This window comes from Anopheles nili, chromosome 2 (assembly GCF_943737925.1).
Source record: "Anopheles nili chromosome 2, idAnoNiliSN_F5_01, whole genome shotgun sequence".
In the NCBI taxonomy this organism is placed as follows: Eukaryota; Metazoa; Arthropoda; class Insecta; order Diptera; family Culicidae; genus Anopheles; species Anopheles nili.
In genome coordinates, this window is record NC_071291.1 from 8,635,309 (window position 1) to 8,656,023 (window position 20,715).

Sequence of the window (20,715 nt, forward strand, 5' to 3'; positions counted from 1 at the left end):
CCACCAGGTGGTGTGGAAATGACTATAATTTACCTCAATGTGCAAGACTAGTTCACTCCATTTGTGGAATAAAATGAGAAAAATAGGCCACAAAGTCCAACCATATAAATTGTGATGAAAAGATTATTTTTCATTTTTCCTGATGAATCTCTTTTTTTGTACTGCTAGCATATTTATTGGAGCATTGTTTAGTTTTGTTACTAGTTATTTATAATTTACAATGAACATATTCAATACGCTTTAGATAAAACCAACATAAAACATCTCTAAAAGTGAAGCTTCAAACTGAGAACTCTCCAGAGAAAGCAAACGTACACTACGTAGCAACCGTTTTCACTATCGATATTCAGCGCACAGATGTGATTAAGAATTCTCATCTTGTTTCTCATCGGCGCTTTCGATGTTGTTGCAAAACAGAAAACATAACTCCACTCGGCGGGGCCAGCAAGTGTCCGAGATCTGTGGACCATCTCAGAAAACAACTCCAGACAAATCACAGCCAACCCACGGGAGACAACTGCACCGATCGACGTCGTTCGCACGTGAAAATGATCCATTCCAGATGAAACACGATAAGTCGCCGTCCGGCAGTCGGTGGCAGTGTTGATGCTATCTCCGTCTCCCGTTCAGTCCGTCATTCGCTCCCGAAATAGAATTAGATAGCCTTCTTGTGCTGCACGATCGAAACGCATCACAGCAACACCTCGGAGTTGAGCGCGAGAACTCAACATGTGCCCACAACGTGTTGTTGAGCTGACGGCACTGTGCCCAGAATGACATAACCGATCGCTCTCGCTATCTCTTTTTCACGGGCAAGTTGGTGGAAACTCCGTGGCGACGGCGTTCGTGTTAAACTCCATTGCAAGCGCTGAGACTGAGACCACGAATCAGCATTCTGGGCAACCAACGGACGAGATTCTGTTTCGTGTGCCGGAGCTAAATTTATGCGCTCGGCCAGCACAATCTCGGTCGGCCAACTGTACGACGAGGACTGCTCCCGTGTCCGTGCAATAGCAGATGTAAAATAACATAATCGTTTCGCGCTTTGCACCGCTGACTGTGCCACTGCGTTGCGGTCATGCTTTCGCTAGCGCGGCAGTGGGAAAGTAGCAGTATCTTTCTCCGACACCAGACCAAAGAGAAGGTGTTATGGCCGTGTTCCGCACGCTGCTGGATGGCGATTCAATGCAAATGAGTCCCCGAAGACCGTTTGATTCCACGCAGCCAAGCTATAACTGTTGCCTCGAGAGTGTTGGATGCGTTTGAAGTTCGTTCTGTTTTTGCAATATTTCATTCCATTCGTATATTGATCATAAATTTATTACGAATATTTGATTCATTTCTGCCTTGCTTTCGTTTGGGAAGCGATTTGTTGGACAACATGTCATGTTAGACGAGGCTAATCCATCCCGCGGGAATTTCATGAAGAAATCCTCCCCAAAAAACAATCCGTTATTTCACGCTCATCGTACAAGCGTCTCGTTCACTAATTGCTCTAATGATTCCAAGCCATTGGGGGAAAAAATCCATCGATCGACTTAGAAATAATCTCTCTCTCTATGCGCACGTTGTGATCACCCAAAGGCGCCTGATTGTTGGAATGTTTATCCATCGAGCGGCAAAATAAATAAGCGAGCCATCTGGGAGGGCTAGAAAAACGAAAGAAATCTTCGACGGATGGCCTTTGACGGGCTGTCACGGCTGAAAGCGACCTTAAAAACGTGGCCCTTTTTCACGTGGGTCGGCGACGTTGCACTCAATCTCGGATCATAATCGAACATCAATTAAATGGCCTTTCCATTTCACTCGCATTTCACCGGGTTAGGGAGGCTTTATTTTTTCCATCCTCAAATGATTGATTTTCTCCTAATCTCTTTCTCGTATCTCTCGCTCTCTTCTATTTGTAGGTAAGTTTGAGGAAAATGTTTTACTGGCCGCCTTTCCTTGTCATCACTGACGTTCCGGCCTTCGTTCGGAAGCAACCAGGGTTTCTTTGGGCCAGTGATTTTTATGTGTGCGCGTTTTAGTTCCATATGTAAGTACCGCTACTGAGTGGATTTATGCTTATCAACAGTTTGTCGGCAACCGTCACAGCCACAATGTGCCTAACATAATTCATTGTGCCCCCTTGTCAACCCCTAATTGCAACGTCCGTACGGTTCCTGCGGAACTAATTAAAGCTGCGTCCAGCTTCCGACTCCGATAATGGCTCCAGCGAGCGAACGCGCCAGCGACTGATGACGGTTTGATTATGAGACGCGCATACCAAGCATAGAGAGCATGCACCTTTCACCTGTCCTGTTTGATCCGCGCTGCGTTCGTGTTTGGTTGCACTTCGAAGGTGCTCTCTCGCTTGCACTAGCGCGCACCCTGCGATGCTACGAATCCGAGCGCGCTTCCACACAAAGGAATTTATGTGCTCCCTTTTTGCACCACGCGGACGCGGCCCAAGGGACAAGAAGATATTGCCCTCTGCCCCACGAGATGCACCCATGAATCATCGGCACAAACGAAGAAGGGCAAAGAAAAGTGCTCGCCGACGAGCTTTTGCTTGTCACCACACACCACAAACCATTGACAATTCGGTGAAAGGAGGCTGTCGGGTGATGAAATCAAAGCACCCGAACGCGCAAGAGAACCGGTGAATGAATGAATCGGCACTTGTTCAGCGATTCCACCGGTGGAAGATGGATCGGTTTGGGGTGCCCTCACGGCGGGACGGCTTGTTTTCCCTTTTTCTAACAATCCGCTCGGTGGAAAAATCGGTCGCAATGTTTCGCCCAACGGCGGGCGTTATATCATAGTCGTCTCTGTCGCCGCGGCATGCACCGGAAATTATGCTGCTGACCGGCGTTCGCAATCCGACGGAGCCCCAAAAAATGTTCCCACTTTTCTATTTCGTTCTGTGCGGAGCTCGAGTTGGGAACATCACCTTTCACTTTTTCGCTCGATGTTTGTCCCACGGCCCGCCTTCTGGTATGGGGTTTTCTGTTGAGGCTGAGGTTTGCTCTCGGGGCGGGCAGAATTTAGGAGTATTTATAGCTTTCAGGAACGTTGGCTGATAAATTGTTGGCGTGTTAGGCGAGCGCAGTCGAAACCGAAAGGGCCCGCGATGGATTTTGGCTAGGGGGAGGAATTTTTGGCTATTTGTCGAAGCCATTCGAAATGAGCCGAATTAGGGAAAGGTGTGTTTTTTTTGTGTATTTGGGGTGAAATTTTATATCGATCTCGAACATCAACATCACAGCCCATTTGAATGTAGCCATTCGTTTATCGCGAAATACGCGATTATCTACATTGAGGAGAGATTTCTCAAGAGCAATAGCGAAACATTTAGGCAACAGTTAATTACTTTCGATGAAAGAACGAAAGTCGGCATTCGCTTTCTCTTGCAATTGTTCGCTGCTCATATTAAACCCACCCGGAACCGCATTTCACGTCGTGTGTTTGGCTAGTTCATGCACTACGCGATCTACAACTGTAACACTACACGCACCGGATCATGTTTCAGGCGTGATGACATAATGAAGACGGCGACAATGTCGCAAACTGGCTGGTGCCACGACAAAGGTGACTGAAAGTACGTACAAAGTCAAGTCTTGTCGAGCAATACGCCACTTCTCGTGAAGGGCAAAAATTAATACACTCACTTCCACGACCGTGGAAAACTCCAGCCCTGCCGAGAGGTTATGCTACCGCCGTTTCTATAAATCATACAACACCTCATGTGTGGAAATAAATATAATCATGAAGTAGAGCAGCGGTGAAATGCAGAGCGTGCAAAACCACTGCGCCATCAGATGCAACCGGCTTTTCCTTGGCGTTTGGGCCGAGCGAGCTGGCCGGGAAATGTGGGAGGAAAAGCTTACCAATCCGCACGTGTGTGTGTCTTTTTCTTTCTCGTTTTTTTCGGTTTGCTCCTTTTTTTTTTGAACGCGGAACAGCGAAGAAAATACATCGCCCGGAGATCATCATCCGCGTTGTCGGCACAACAACCAGCAACGTGGAAGGCGTGAAAACCGCGACCAACCGAAGCGCACCTGGACCGGGGCTTTTCCCTAACGGCCGGGGGGTTCGCTGCCAAGCGCGCTTCTTCGGTGGTGGCTTTAGCTTTTCTCGCTTTTGGCGCTTCACCTGAAGCCCCGTTAATGCCGTTTGCCGTTTGCCGTTTGCCGTTTGCTTGGCACAGCCGCGGGATTTGGGCTACGGGCGGGCGGTTGTTGGTTCAGTTTGACGGTGGGTTGTTCTTTTTCCAGTCAGTTTTCCGCGTGTGCAGCGGTTCCAACGGGCAGCCGGGGGTTTGTGCATCCGCGCGTCGGCTTTTCGAGCGGTCGTGATTTTCGTCGATCCATTTTTCGGGCCACTCAATCGATGATCGAACGGGCGGTGATGGGAATTGTGAACACCGCTGGCGGCAGCTGCTACGGAGAAGCTTTCTTCAATCTCAGTCGCGGGCAAGCATCCACGGAATGGCATGTGATGGACGCGCTAGTCTCGCGCAGGACCGGAAATCGCCGGGCGGAAAGTGAAGTTTGTGGCTGCTTTTCTTCTTGCCTCTTGAATCTCAAGCCCGGCCCGACGAAAACACACTTTCGATCGGTGAGAGCCGGCGAGATCGAACCATTGTTGCCCGGGAGTGGCTAGCCAAGATATTCCGTCTAACGAGGAAATAGTTTGCAGATTACCTCTCGACAACGGACCGAGGCATCGGCCCAATCGGACACCCATCTCGAGCGCAGGTGCTTGAGGAACACTAATAATGATCGGCACGGGGTGAAAAGAGTGGACCTTCGAGTGGTGCGGCTGATGTTGCGTGATGCGCTAATAGGAGGTTAATGAGAGGTTCGCTTTTGCATCGGGATCTCGTGTCACACATGTCTCGTCCTCTTGAGTGTGTCATGTTGACTCCTCTTTGGGTTGGAGCATCATGCTAAAGGCACGCCAGTTTCACATATTAGCCTGTCTTCTTGGGTGTTGGGACTGCAATTGAAAGGGAATTTAAAATGATGCTCCTTGCTAAGCCCATCACGTGCCGCTACGGCACGGTGGTGCTTAAAAGTGGCAAGTGTTTTGGGAGTCGTGAAAAACAAAACACGGACGGACTCGCGTCGTTTCTACACGTATGATCACTTGTTAACGACGTGAAGCATTTTTGCATGTTTCGTTGTTTGTTTTAATTGTTAAGCTGATGTGTTTTGGATGGAATAAAACAGTCAGTTGTCAGTCAGGCGACAAGCTACTTGATTTAGAGCTACCAAAATAGAGACAAAACCATTTTTGCACGTGCTACCGTGCCCGAGTGTCGAAAGAAGAGTGGATGCACTTCACACGAACGTCCGGAAGGTAGCAAAATCCCTCACGTCACTTGCCATCAGAGCCAATAAAATGTCATTTACCCGCAACGCTAAGAAGCTCAGGGGCGTCTGTTTGGTTCTATTCATCGCGAACCAGTAGCTTGCGAAACGTTGCTTTTTTTTTCGCCAGACCACGGTGGTGCAGAAGTGTGTAACGCCTGGATGCGCCTCGCAACGGAATGCAATCTCCCCTCTCGAATGGTGATGGAAAAGCTGCGAAACAAATAGGGAGGCTTTCCGCTTGGTCGATCGAGCACCAGCCAGTCGGCCTGGCAGCTCGTTGAACCACGACGGCCAGAAGCAGCGGGAAGGACGTGTTCGGTCCTGTGGTTTACGGTGGATTAGGCTCGAATCGAACGCTGGCTCGACCCGGTCCCGCCGCGCGGTTGTCGTGTCATAAAACTGTAGAACTAATTTTTGCTCATCACGCTCCATAGTTCCGGCTCCGGATGGGTGGCGCGTCGTTTGGTTGACGCAAATGGCGTCCTATGGTGGGTCGGTTTTTCCGGCACAGATGGAAGCATCTGTATCTCACTCGCGTCCAGTGGATCGATGTCAGTGGAACAGAGAGTGAAGGTCAGTTGGCGAGAGGAAACTGGCCGTTCGAGAATCGATACTGCGACCATCAACCTCGCGGTCACATGGCGACAGTCGGGGTACGGTCGTAATTCCGGATTATCGCGACGAGTTTGTCAGCGAGTAGGAGATCAAAAATCAAATCGACTGGGCAAATAGACGATGAGACAGAGGAAAAGCAAATTCAAACATCACCCCCGGACTTATTCCGGCTTTAGCGGCAAAACACCCCCGAAACGGGCAGGAAAAGCCGTTCCATTAGCGCTGTTGATGCGCTCAGAAGTAACGTAAGCGTAAAAGAGAAAGAGAGTGAGAGAAAAGAAAACAAAAGGAAATGGAAAACACATAAAATACAGCTGACTCGAAAGACACACCGTCCGATGGTTCTGTCGACTAGTGGGGATAAATGAAACGATCATGATTTGTTTGCTTCTCGTTCTTTTTGTCTCGCGTTCTCGTTTGCGCTCGCTCTCTCGCGAGAATTTTCCCTTTGGATCGAAGTTTTTCACCCGAGAGATCTCAAACCCCACCTGGTGGGGAGGCTTTTTTCTCCGGCTGCTCTGTTTTCATGTGCGGTGAGCTCCGTCTGCTCGAGCGCTCTATACACTGTTAAACATTCCGATGGTGTTTTCTAGCCATCGTTAGAGCACTCAGCAGAAAATACAGTCAGTTCATATGCTACGAATCTCCTAAAGTAGAAAATAGATATGAAAATAAGTCTAGGAAAGAGTTTAAATCATTCATGCAGATGAATATCCTTAAATCAATAAATCGGCTGAATATAGTTCGGTTATCATTGTATTGAAGGTTCCATTTGAGTTTTCCCCAGTTACTAAAGCATATTCGAAGGAGAAAGGTAGAAGATAAAAATCTCACTGTATTCATATTCAATTGAAATATAATCCCTCCCAAAAATAAAGTATTTAATGTCAACAAAGCCCGCTAACAAACTAGCGAGCCCAAATCCCTAGCGCTAGCTCTGCCACTCGCGTTTTATGCTCGCTTTCCGTGAGCGCTATGTTGCAGCATAATTTCTCTCGCCCACTCACAGCCCAGAGGGGGGCGAACTTTCGAGAGTGCTATTTTATTAATGTGGCTCCGACCAACATGACCAGAGAGCAGAGCTGACTCTAAAAACCGTCCTGCATACCGATGGAACTCCCGCCTCATGGGGCTGATGGAGATGCGAGAGCGAAGCTGACATGCTGCGGTTGCCTAGCTGTGGCTTTTCCGATGCCTACTAGACGAAGCGCTCTCAATCTCCCATCGCATTTTCACGCATCGCGGGAGAGCACTGATTTTCCACCGTGTATCCATCGGTGGCGTGGGGGTCACATGGGGAGGGAGTGTGCACGCTCTCTCTCTCTCTTTCTCTCGCTCGACCACCTCGACCGGGTCGGCTGGTGGGCCGTATAAAATGCCGCTGGCACCGTAAATAAAACCTTAGTCCATTCTCCAGCCTCGTACCGTGCGCATTCGTACAGTGGTGGGTTTTTCCGTTTCCGATTTTTGCCCTTTTTCCTTCGCATATTCGCTGAGGGATTGCATTTTGGGGGGCATTTTCCTGCGATTTTCCCCCTTGCATCACGTGGCGAAACGACGCGCCTGCTGCAAGGGAGCAGACTGACTGGAGTGTGCTATTCGTGCTTTGTTTTCCTGCTGAGTGCTAGCGTTTTTGTTGTTGTTGTTCTCGTGCATAAAAGGACGGCCACAGGACGAATCACTCTTGGCTGGCTAGACGGCTTGGGCTCCACTTGCCGGGCGGATTAAGTGCTGTGGATAGGGAAAACGGTTTTCCATCGCCACAGCCGGTGCAAGAACAGACGTATGAAACAAACAAAAAAAACCATAGCCCTAAGTGAACAGAAGGAACGGTTCGGTTGTATGCTTTATTGGCATTGCCCACGGATCGGCAGACATTGCACGAGGACAATGAACTATCGCTGTGGCGGTGTTGTGGAACAATAATTGCAAATGTAGTTGATGTGGATGAAATTTGTCAGCCGAACGATATCGTTAGTGAAAATTAAGTGAAAGCCCCTAACGAACCCTAAACCGTGAACAGAATGGAACATTTAGGGACGATTGGAACGAGTGTTTGTGTAATCGACGACTCAGAACTTCATGGAGCAGAGTTTCTTTTTCGGCATTTTTTCTCCATAATTTCGTACACCAGTTGGCTTGTTGGCATGAAAAATGACAAGCTTTAATAAGATTTTGTTACACATTTAATAATTCGCTTTATGAGTATTTAAATTTTTCTACTTTTTGCCACTAACACTTCGAGTGACCGTGAAAATTATTCGATCTAATATCGATCGAACGAGCTTCCAGCGATATCTTCGAGATTCCTCCGGGCTCGACCTCGTTCTGGTACAGTGTGTTATCAGAGCCGCAGCATCCTTAACCTTCACCAACGTGCTTTGTGTTGCGATCGGTCGAATCGGTGCCCCCGTTTGCTGACGTCACCGCTCAGATGGTCTTCAGAAGCTTCAGAATGGGGTGTTTTGGGAACTTTCCTCACACAGCGAGACTCACACGGCACTTTAAAGCTCGTGCCACCGCACGAATATGCTTTTCTCGCTTTCACTTTCTGGGTGCGAGGATGTCCTCGCTGTCAGAGGACATGCGAGCATGCTCTGCTCTCATTTTTGCGCCATTTTCCACGATCCGAGGGCCGCTTTTGCGCGTTGCGTGATGGCATTTTGTCTCTGTTGTGTGAGCTTTTGGTCCCATTCATTGGCTCCGCTTACCTTTTCGCCACTCGGCAAGGGCAACAGGATGCTGGCAGGGAATCCTTGCTCGTCGGGAGCTCGTGAACGATGACTCACTGCGGCATTCCTCGGCATTTACCCACACCGTTACACGTCCGGAGTTGGATGCTGGCAGACGATGCTCCATCCCATTCCCGGTTGTATCGATCCGGCTCGGTCGTGCATCGCCCGAGTTGTAACAAGCGCCCGAGTGTCCTAGGACGCCCCATTCTCGACCGGTTTCATGCCATTTTCCACGCTCCATCTGCCCAACGGGAACCGTACTGTGCAGACTGCGGCGAGAATATGGCACCCATACCAACGAAAATGGGGGCTGATTCGAGCCTCGCGTCCGGAAGATGACAGTTGCCCCTGCCGAAACCCCGAGAGCCCGATTTGTTTGTGCTCGCCATTTTGCCCGCATTGACGCTTCTTGGAGTGGTGTGAAAATTTGTGTCAGAACGAAGTGAGAAAATTTGCCGAAAAACCAAACTTTTGCTCAGCGTGCGAAACGCAACAGATGAGGTAGAGTTGTGCAGCCATCGTAATAGCCTATAGCCTGTCTCTTTACCTTTCCCGGTTGTGTGCAGATTCCGTTTTTGGGCGTTTGATTTCGTTGTTTTCCCATCAATCACAAAACATCGCACGGAACCGCCGCTCGTTCACGTACAGCAGCAGCGCTTTGGTTTCACGCGCGGACGCGTGCTATCAGTGTCGATAAAATCGGTGCACTTTCGGTTTTTGTTTTTCCTTGTTTTCCTGGCAAACGTCGTCTGGTTGACTGCTATCTTTTGGCCTGTTCAACTGTTCCCGAAGTGTGACCAAACTCGCCACAATTGACAGCATTTTTGCAAACGGAAATAAAATGGCCACATACGCCGCATTCAAGCACGTCGAGCTGTACAATGTTGGAAACACGAAGAAAAGGTAAGATTCACATTCACAGGTTGAGAGCTTTTTGAGGTAAAAATGTCTTCTTTTTCCACACTTTTCATCCATTGGAGATGTTATTGATTTTTCGACTGAAGAAAAGTGCCCATTGCTGTATCGGAAACGTCGAAGGAATCGTGTTTCCTCGTAATTCTTCGAACGGGCTCGAGCAAAACCCCCATAAAGGGCACCTCTTTGGGAAAAGTAGCTCTCAGGTTTGACTTTCTCGTAGCCTTAACGCTTTCTCCTTGGTGTTCTCGTGTGCCGCAAATCGTTCTTGCGTGCGCCGACCGTCTCGCCTAGCGCCAATGGTCGCCAGCTGACTGACCTTGGCGTTAATTTCGGTTTTATGTTGATAAAGCAGTTGATCCTAATCCCCGGTCATTTTAATCCCTTCGTTGACCCACTCAGACGTTTCCCGTGCGCGCGCCAACTACGATAATGTCCAGAAGGTCTCAGCTTTGGCTGGGGTTTGGTCGTAATAATTTAGGAAGCATGTACACCTACCAATCGGAATCGAAATTGCGTCTGCGGACGGACCTCCTTTGCTCGGAAAGGGAACCGAATGGGGCCAAACGGCTTGCTTTTCTCGTCCTGCCGAATATTGTCAAGCGCGCTCGGGTGTTCGCCAGGATGGACCATCGAATAAATTAATTTGCTATGCAGCATAATTTCGGGTGGGGTTTTCGCCCCAAAAAACCACCACGTTTGGCCGGCTGTGGTCAGACCCCTGCACTAAATCGCACCTGGTTTGCTGGCACCCGAATCGGCTAGCGAAGAAACATGGTGATTTTATTTATCTAGGTTCTATTGCAAGGATATTCGATACAGCGCCCGAATTTAAGGCACCCAAACCCGGTCTGCAGACCCTTCAGAGTTTCGCCCGAAATCTGGGCCAAAAATGATACTTTTACCCCGTCCAGCCGAGCTTTGCGACTCCCTAGTCGAAGCTGGGTTAAGGGCACCGTCTGCTGGACGTCGAGCTTATTTTTTAGGCGATTCGAAAACGCAACCAAACAGCCATTTCGACTTCGGACCCGGACGCGGTCCTTCACCGTCGTCGGGGTTGATGGATGGAAAGCGCTGATCGGTGGCTTGGCGTTTGGTCGATGGCTCATTTGCAATCGGCTGTGGGCTGGCTGGGATGGATTTTCCACCCCATCGGGTCGAGAACGAGCGGATCAACGCGCGATACCACGATCTAAAGAAGCAAAAGAAAAGCCGCCGTTTCCGAATTAATCGATTTCTGGTGCTCCGAAGCGAGGTGATGGTTTTTATCGGAAAATTCGTGTGAAAGGTGTCATGGTCGAGATTAGTTCCTCGAAACATGCGCTTACACAGTGGGCACAGCGGGAGTAAATAATCCCGACCCTTTTAATGCACTGCGTTATTGAGGTACCCATTGGTCGTACCTCCTCGAATCGCTCCCGCTTATTCTATTCGATCCATTGAAATCCTTTTCCCAACCCAATTGCCGACCTAGTTGTGTTCCAACGGGCCGAGTGTGGTCAATTTCCCTCGATCTCGCACTCGCCCTACGCCAGTGCGGGCCTAGTTGTGAGTGGCGATGTTTAGTTACTTTCTAAACCAAACCCAAACGGCTTGCCGGCATGAATTACACGTAAAATTTCTCCGTTTATCGAATTTGACCCTCTTTACTGGCTGGCCTGCTGCCTGTTGTCTGTTGCTTGTTCACGCTTACTCGCCATCCCTGCTCGGTGCAGTAATTCGGTGATAAATTATTAATTTCTCGATTATTGCAACAGCGACTCTCCTCACCGCATGTAGGGCTGGAGTGAAGTGGGTGGGTGGGTGAAGACCTGCATGCAACCTATTCCACATTTACTCCAATTGCGGAGAAACAAACACACAAAATTGTACCACACGCGTACCGTACCTCTCGCCATTGCGATTCGCTTTTCCGCCCCATCATCATGCTTCGCTCGATTGATGCACCCTCCTCGGTGGCTGGTGGCTCGTGGAAACGCACGGTATGCTGCTCATCACGGTCAGTGGCACCTCCCACCGTTGGGTTACATTTTCGGATGCACGAGCGATGGAAAAATGGAAGCCACCGGCCGGGAAAAATGAACGAAACCGGCGCGCGCAACATCGATGCCAGCATAACGCACACCTTCGCCGTGGAAGCGGCCAGGTGGTGATTTACTTAAACCCACTTCTTGCTGGCTTCTCTACTCGCCCTGGAGGTGGGAGAAAGTGGTACGTTTTTGCAACAAAAGGGACACCGCGAACAATCGACGCACGAGCCGTTGGAAAAGCTGACCGACGGCACGCGTGTTAAGACAGATGTTCGAGGATCTCTCTGGCGCACGTACGTTGCAACAGTGACTGCATGCTCTGCTTACTCTGCATTGGGCACGATCGTGAAAAGAACGCACAGAGCGAGCACTTTCCTTCCATTGTACCGTGCTTTGTACCGAGGAAGTTCTCGTCGTAGCTTGGTCACCTGCCGCGTGCCTGGAGCCCTCGTCGAGGTACGTCATCCAGCACAAAGCCAATATTGACGCTCGGAAGTGCGTGCTGCCGTGTGTGTGTGGAAAAAGAAAAACTTGGGGTTCGTTTGTTTCACTTTTCAACGCATCGGTTCCCGTCTGCTGATCAGCTCGATGTGCACCGATTTAACGGAAGGGCACCGATTTAATTAATTCCCTTTCGATAAACGTTTCACCGCCGCCGTGTGGCGTAGATATGATTATGCTGCGAATGCCCAGGTGGGATTCGTGCATGCAAAAGAAAACATGCGTTGATTGCCACCCGTTTGGGGTGAAAATTCTCCTTTATAACCCTCGCACCGGAGCTTCGGGTGTTCCTTCTTCTTCGCGCACTCGCCATTAAGGGCACCGGCCCGGTCCGTTGTTTTATTAATCAACATTTATTCGAAACACATGCAGGTGCTTTCTAATGGGAAAGTCTCGGGAACTGCGGTATGTTTGCGAGTTGGGTTTAATTTAATTGGATGGTGTTGTTACATGGCTCTAAAGCATCTCGATTTAGTGGAAATGAATAAGTCATTTCGAGGTGAAATATCGTTGAACATATCTTTAGTGGAGATTAGCGAACTCCCTCCGATGGTGCCACGTGGCGTAGCTCATTTTACACACCTTGGGTTCAAAACGTCGAGCACGTGTTGTGTACCGTTCAGTGACACCGAACCCGTGGCAATGATCCGTGTGATGCTCGTCCGGCTCGTGTCCCATATATCGAAATTTGCTCCATTTCCTCCCCAATTCCACAGCCACTCATACACACACGCTGACTGACTCTCTTACACATGATTCGGGCATCGGGAACAATGATGTCGGGAATCGGGAACAGATTCCGCCAATTACGGATAATTACAAATGAGCCACTGGTTGCATTTTTCGGGGGCTCCCAGTCAACGACACCAGTAAAGCCGGTCGGTTGTAGCACGGGCAGTCGTCCGGTGAAGGGGGTTTGCTGGTGGCAGGTGATCAGCACCGGAAGTGGACGATTTTGGTTCCGCATCTCTGCGCTTACCCTCGACATAGAGCCAACCAGAGAACGTGTCGTTGACCACGGGCTGTCGATGGTTTTATTAGGTTTAACTTTGGAGGTTTCAAAGCGATAGAAGATAGCGCAAAAAAAAGCATTAACCCGTACACGTACGTTGTAACACATTCATTAGCTTTCATCACACACATCACATGCGGCCAACGGACCTGTGCCGTGGCTCTAGGAGTCTGGGCTGGTCAACTGAACATACGAAAAAACGAGGGATTAAAATCAAAATGTACCGTCATTGGTGTTATGAGCTTTTAATTCACCATCCAGACGTTCGTCGACTGCGAGTTCATCTTCTGCGGGTCTTCGGGAACTCGGAGGGGCTTTTTTTTGTTATGCAAATGCGGTTATGATTGTAACTGTCATGGAAAACGGCGCTAGCATAGCTGACTCACCCTCGATCCGTTCTACCATCTTCCAGTGTGGTCTGTCCACATTGTGGGGCGTTTTTTTTCCTTTTCTCCCTTGTAAAACAACATTTCGGAAGCAAAAGCGACCGCGGGACATGCTGCTGCTCCCGTGTGTGTGTGTGATGAATAATTAAATCCATGCACACCGAACGGTTCTCGTTTTCCCGTGGCTTGGGAAAGCGAACAGAGTGGGTAAATGCGATTTACCACCGGGCTCGGGAAGCAACTGTTCTTTCCGTCTTGCGCCACGGAGTCAGTGCGCGTGGCATTACAATTAATTATTGTTTTTTATTTTATTAGTGGATTCTTGGGCGGTCGAAGGCAACCGTGTTGCACCTGAGCGTGTCGAACGTGCTCACCCCGCGGGTGGGCTTGCTTATTTTTCCTGCTCTTCGATGCTTTTCTGCCTTTTTCCGACCCACCAGCATCTGCCCGAAGCTAACGGGTTTGAGGTCTTCCATATTTCACGGATTGCACCCATTTTTCATGCCGATTGCATCGGAACGTTTATTTATGTTTTACTCTGAGCGATATAGCCGGTTTTTTTTGTCTTTATTTGCATGTTTTAAAATGGCCAACGGGTGGAGCTTTTTTTTTTGGTTGAAAACCGTTAAACCACTTCGCTTTTTCATGCCGCCGGTGGTGCGCCTTTCCAGTCAGGAAGCAGTGAAAGTGTTACCGTTACCGAACACCGGCATCTAAATATGGAAATAGTCAAAATAGTCAAAACATTGCAGGAAGCGTCCATTCCTCACCCGTGTGGCTAATAAAACTTGAAAGCCTAATCTTTCGTTTTTGTTTGTTCTCTTTCTTTTCTTCTGCTTTAGGTAAGTGATCACCAAAACGATCACCACGATCGGTCGTTTCCTTCCGGTTGCTGCGGCTAGCCTGCGGAAAGACCCTACCCATTCCCCGAGCTATTTAGGATGAAAAAGTGGAAAACCAACAAACCCGGACAAATTACTCCTAGCTGTCAAAACTTCCACACCGCTTACACAGAGCGAGATTTGGGGAAAGATCGTGCTTTAATCGTCGAACGCGTCCACAGCGAGGCGATTTGGGTCTCCCAAACTGTCTCGGTAACTACCGTTTCCTCACCTGATGGAAATCGGTGGCCCTTCGTGGGCAGCTTGGGGTGGCTAATCTCGACCACCCTATCGTCGTATATGTGCCCTTGGGGCTTTATTGCACCCGGGCGCGGACAAACCGGGGCCTTTTGTGGCCGTCTGCTAGCAGAATGGTGCACACGTAGAAGAAAGTAGGACCCAATTCATTTGTCTGATGGCTGGGGAAAACAGCTGCAGGAGCCAGTTCGGTCCAAATACACACATGCACGTGCACCGGAAGTTCGCCGCCAGCATGGCCATAGATCTGGGATGATAATGCGTCTGCAGTGGCACCGAAATGTGTGTGTGTGTGTTTTTGGAAAGCGAACAAACCCCGAAACGATCGCTGGCAGAGAAAAACAAATGTAATGAGGTGTCGTCGCTTCAGTAGAGAGAACGGACGACGTTGGATGTGAACACGGCGCGTTGCACTGAATTAATTCGTGTATCCAGCGGGTTTTGGTGCCTCTAGTGTCACGATGCCCTTTTCTTTGGACTAATGCGACCCACATTCGGTTGCTTCCATTCGAAGTACCGCTAGCTGAACCTCAAAGAAGATGTTCGTTAATGTTGGAACCGATAAACGAGCGCATTGTGTGCTGCTGCTTGTACGAGCAAACGGGCATTTTAAATTAGAACCACAACTGGCCTGAAAGTGTTTCCAATCAGTCAGAATCTCACTAAGCTCTCGGCTAGCTTATATCTTCTCCCCACACGCCAGCAGGTCGTGACAGCTGAAGTGTGCGGTGTATGTGCGATTAAACGCGCCCCGGGTGCAACGATTTGTTGGTTAATTTAATTAAATTATCCCAACACGATCCAGCGATCCCGTTTCCAATGGCTACTTTGCCGGGCATGTACCGCCGTCATACAGCTGGCCCTAATTAGTCACCGGGTCGCGAACAGTGACAGGCGTACAGTGAATTTCCATAGACGCGCACTCGCCCCATCGCATGGCCGGCTGGTGCGATCAATCATATTTTCCACGAGTCGCTCACTAGAAGGCCCTCGTCCCGGTGTTGCGAAGTCTTTCGGCCACTTTCACCCTGTTCTTGGGGGACGTGGATCGCACTCGGAAATCGGTTTTGCTACAAAACCGATTTTACGACCAACCCTTAAGGGCCGACGCGCGCGCACGTGTGTGGGTTGGTGAATGATGACAATGCTACCGGGCGTCCAACTTACTCTACCGCCAAGCCGGGGCTAATGCGCAACGCACCCTAATGGATGCACCACTGCTTCCAACTGCCCACTCGCGGGTGCGTGGTAAAAGCGGGGCATTGAAATTGAAATTTTGACAGTTTTCTTAACCGCTTGAAAAACGATGACACGAGCGGAATAAATCTTCACACCTTCGCCGAGGGTTTGGCACGAACTTTGGGGTGGAGAAGAGATACGCCTCCCTGCGCAGAACATGTTCATCGTGTTATGTTTGCGAGCGAAAAGAGGAAGCGTGATCGGTGGTTTGCGATAAAAGTGGTGAGACTTTTTTTTTCCTCTTTGGGCACTTACGGTGTGTCGGTAATGAAGTTGGCTCGATCGATTATCATACGTCGGAGCACTCGAGGCGGGAGGCTGTGTGTTGGCGCGCAACATTAATCATAAGCTAGGAAAGTAATGCACCCGGCGTGCACTATTGGCGTGCACAACGGCATGTTCGGGCTCGATCGCGAGATGTTGAGATCTCTGAAGGGAGCTCAGGCTACACCGCCTTCATCGAGTTGGTCGGTTGGTACTTTCCAAACTAAGCGCTGCGTGCTGCTATTTATTCGTGCGCAAATGCACACCCGTTTACTAGGCTAGGCTTCTCTGCGACTTGCGTCGGGAAATTCATAATTCGAGCGGTGCATAGAGTCGAATGGAGATATTATAATACGAGTGAAAGAGAGTGTGCTTTTATCTATGGAAGAGCAAAAAATATCTAGTAAACTGTCTATTTCAACCAGGTTTAGTTATATACGAGAAGAAAAGCGTATGGTCTGAGGATAAATGATGGGATTAAGATAGTTTTCCAAACCTTAATGAAGCAATTTTGGAGATGCCTCCCTTGTGCTGATTGTAGAGCTTTATCGATGAGATCCTTTTATTTACTAAAGCTAGCAAAATTAGTCTCCCCTAGTATAATTAATCTCAATTTATCCCATATATTTTATAGTGCTCTAAAACTTGTTTATGGGCAGATTTTTTTTCACGAAAACCTCCACAATCGCAATCGTCTCTTCACGGTAATAAATGTCCCGCAAGATAAGCGAGACCAATTTAAAGCTTATCAATATCAATTCTCTGGTTGTGCTGATCGCACCGCTCGAATCGTCTTCCATCCACGGGAAATGGCTTAATTAACGGAATTTCCTCCCCAATCGGATGGCCGTGCATCGTAGCAATCGGTTCGCGCTTCTTAACGCAGGTGCATGGAATCCGAATCTCCCCCCAGGGACTCATCCATCACACCTTCCCGGGCGGCTGAATTCACACCCCGTGGGCTGAACGGAAAACGCGCGCTGTGAAAGACATATAATTTTATCACCAAAAATCAGCTTCCATAAATTGTCCTCCCTCTCGGGGCTCGGTAACTTTTTTTTCCGTTCAGCTTTCGAATGCCGCTCGGACGAGGAAGAAAAGCTTAAACCTGTTCACAACCAACAACCGCCCCTAAATAAGCGTCCACGATCGAAGGGCTCAAATGAGCGACAATAAAATGTTAATCGGTGGGTAATTTATTTATCGACTATCGCTCCAGCAGACTCGCCGTTCGCGGGAAGTGTGTTTGATGCGAGTGGAAATCAAAATCGGCCCAAGAAAAGGCGACCCAAATAGCTCCAGGAACAGCGAGGCCGACCCAACCGAAAGGTGGCACATTTGTGTGTGAAACTATAGAAATAAAACATCAAAATGGGCCCCCATGGCAACCTCCGAACGTCAAGATGCATCTCGGTAGGCATCTCTATTATTTTAATTAATTTTAGCATGCGCGCCACGTGTTCCAGGCGCGGTTCAGTGCATGCACGACACAAATCCAGCGCCCGGTTGGTCCAACACGATCGCGATGCAATTAATTAAATCGGAAAATTTACATACCAATGGGGGCGGAGGTGTGTGTGTGTGTGTGTCTGTGTCCGTGGTAATCGTAAAACCACAATCTTTCCTGTGCGCGCGCGCGCGTTTGCCATGCCATTTGCTCCGGGTTGTGCCTATCTGTGGTCATTGATCTGTTGGAGCCTCTCCTGGAGCTGCGGTGACTTAGTTTCTGCTCCTATTTCTCTTCCCGATCGGGACGTGGAATCCCGTTTCGTGGCGTCTCGACGGCCCATTATCATCGTGGAATGGAGTGCAATGTGTGTGTATATGTGTGGCTGTGTTGAGATGCAGAAAAGAGATGCCTTCATGAGCATCATGAGTTATGTGCCACTTTTGCTGACAGTTGTTGCGGTCGGTTTAAATCGTATCTCGCCCCCTGTTCGATGAGGATTAGCAAGGCAAGTTCGGCAATCGCTCCACAACGACCGCGAGCGTTATTTACTCCACTAAATGATGTATCGAATGTCGCTGAAGCGTTCTTTCATTCGCTCACCGATTCTTTCATCGGCACGAGAACATGCCGCAAACATTATCGCATCCCGTAATTGTCTCCGTAATCTGCGGTTGATGGCCCGTTGGATCTTGCGGTTCCGTGGAAAACCGCACCCTGACCGAGCAGCGCACTCGTTGCAGGGTAGCAGGATTGCAAGCTCGTTCCCTGCAGTCACTTCTGCACTCGGCGACGCCTGTGTCATGTTTAATTTACTCGTGCACCACGTTTCTCAGTCCCCATCGTGCTTAGCGGACGTCCATTTTTGCCACCCAATGGGTGAAAATTATAGACCACGGGCGCCTCGTTGTTAATGCGCACTCAGGCCAAAGGCCCTAACGAGGCTGCAACAAGCGATCCCCGAGCCGCGCGCTTGCTAGAAATCGTGTTATCATGTCAACCGTATCAGCTGTTAGCTGTGGCCTACGATCAGGAATGTCAATGGGCTGGTCTCGCGTGCGTTGGAAACGGTAGCATCTCGAGACGGAATTCTTGAATGGGGTGCTTGATAGCATTGAATATCGGCCGTCGGATTTCGATTGAACGTTGAATTGGAAGCCCGAGAGTAAGACCGGCCAGCAGGGGTTGCTTGTAAAAAGGACTCATCGAGCGATTAGCTAGCCGCGTCGTTCCACACACGCGCACGCGTTATTGCTCCAGCGAGGGCAATAAATGGAGTGGTTTAATTCAACCGTTTCGTTTTGTGGCTTCGAAGATCACACCGTGCAGATCATGCTGCAATAAATCGAGTTGAATCCGAACGCCCAGGGGCTTGGTTTTATAGCGATCCTTCTAAGCAGGAGCTTTCGCTTGAAAATTACCCAATATTGTAGGCTTCCCCTGTTGCCGTACGCAATCAAACACTGTAAACCGTCGGTCTAAGTGTTCCGGCCGAGGGGAAGTAAACAGCCAAATGGCGTTCAATGAACCTCGCAGGGGGTTTTGTTGTTATTTTCCTCCTCGCTGAAATCCGCGTCCCACGAAGCCACGTTAATCCGCTTAGGGCTCGTACCGAGCGCCTGGAAGAAGAGCTGCAACCACACCACAGGAGCCTATTGGATACGGACGTGGCGCAGCCGAGAACAACCTGTCTGGATGGGCCACGAAGCGACCGGCATGGCGAATGCGATCGGTTGGGAACGGGAGCAATAAGCAGTCAGTCAAAGTTGGCCTCAAGTGGAACGAAACGATTGAAATTTTCCGATTGAAAAGTAACTGGAAACCTCAACCGGCTGTCGGCCGTTGGCTTGTTCGTTAGTGTAGGCTCTACTTCGTACGGCATGGCCACACAGACCTGAGGGATAAGGGTTTAACCGCAGCCAGCTTTACACGGCCTAGGTTCACGTCACTCGGCTCCATCGAGAAGCTGAAGTTTAAGTTGCGCTAATACGATTTTCGACCATAAACGCGAGCGACCGTGGGGTGGTTTTCCTTCGGTTGGTTCCGGATTCCCCAGAACAAGCGCCTCGGTGGTGTATTTCTGGACCTGGCCCAGTTAGCTTGGGTTTCCTTCCACGGAGCGCTTAGAATGCTCGAACGATGGTGCGCCGCGCATTCTTGGAAGCAATTTACCTCAAACTCGTGTGTACTTTGTAGGGCTGTTCTGCGGCAAACGACAACTACGGCGGCTTGTGGGCACGCCTCTAGCGTCTAGTAGCGGTGAAATAGAACACTTTCCCTGTCATTGCGTACCCTCGGTGGCGTCCCTTGTGCGTTGGATGCACGCCACCTAATTTCCCGATCGCTAGAATTGTCGTACGCAGCTCCAATGGGGTTGTGCGGCATGTGACCGAAATAGAATTTCCCCGCGAGTACTAATTTAGACGAGGGAAAGCGTCCGATGCGTGTTTTCCAACTCCTTTCCTTCACTGTCTTTCCGGATTCGACCACCAAATCGTGCTGCTGGTTTGCCGTAACCTGCCACCGGATTGTGGTACCGATTCCGTGAGCTGATGGGGTTACGATTTGTGATTTGTTTACGAAACGCCGCTGGAAGTGGGCTTAGAAGGAATGCCAGAGGTAAAAGATGGCCTACGATGTGTCACCGGAATGTCTAATGATTGGCGTGTTGAATTGTGATCCAATTGAACTCGAGGCTCGAGGTCCCACCTTTTGTTTCTTCGTCCTGTGATCGATGAAGGGTTCGTGTGCCATTTGACACTTAGTTTTGACAGCTCATTGCATTCTGTGGTAATGCTTATGTGGGGTTTTAGAAGTGCAGGCGTCAGCTTTTAAGCGGTTAAAAGTCGAACAGTCAATTGGATGGATCCTGCTAATTGCAAGAAAAGTATGGTGAGTCGTTTAAGTTGCGAGATGGTTTGTGCAAGCCATAAAAATGCTTCAACTTCTCGTACCAAATTTGCACTTGCTCCATTATCGATTGACCCTTCATTCGGCCTTATGGCGCCAACCCTTGCAAACGTCTTCAGTTACTGTTGGTTCTGAAATTAAATACCAGGAGGAAAATATTCTCCA

The 20,715-nt window shown here is 49.4% G+C and overlaps 1 protein-coding gene across 1 annotated transcript in view; it reads left to right on the forward strand.

The window, feature by feature from the left end:
- Nucleotides 1-9,499: 9,499 nt before the first annotated feature.
- LOC128721323 (microtubule-associated protein Jupiter) overlaps nt 9,500-20,715 on the forward strand; it is a 33,573-nt gene continuing 22,357 nt past the window's right edge. The window contains exon 1 of the mRNA XM_053815064.1: nt 9,500-9,610. Coding sequence (XP_053671039.1) covers nt 9,549-9,610 — 62 coding nt within the window. The 5' untranslated portion in view covers nt 9,500-9,548. The remainder of the gene's footprint in view (nt 9,611-20,715) is intronic.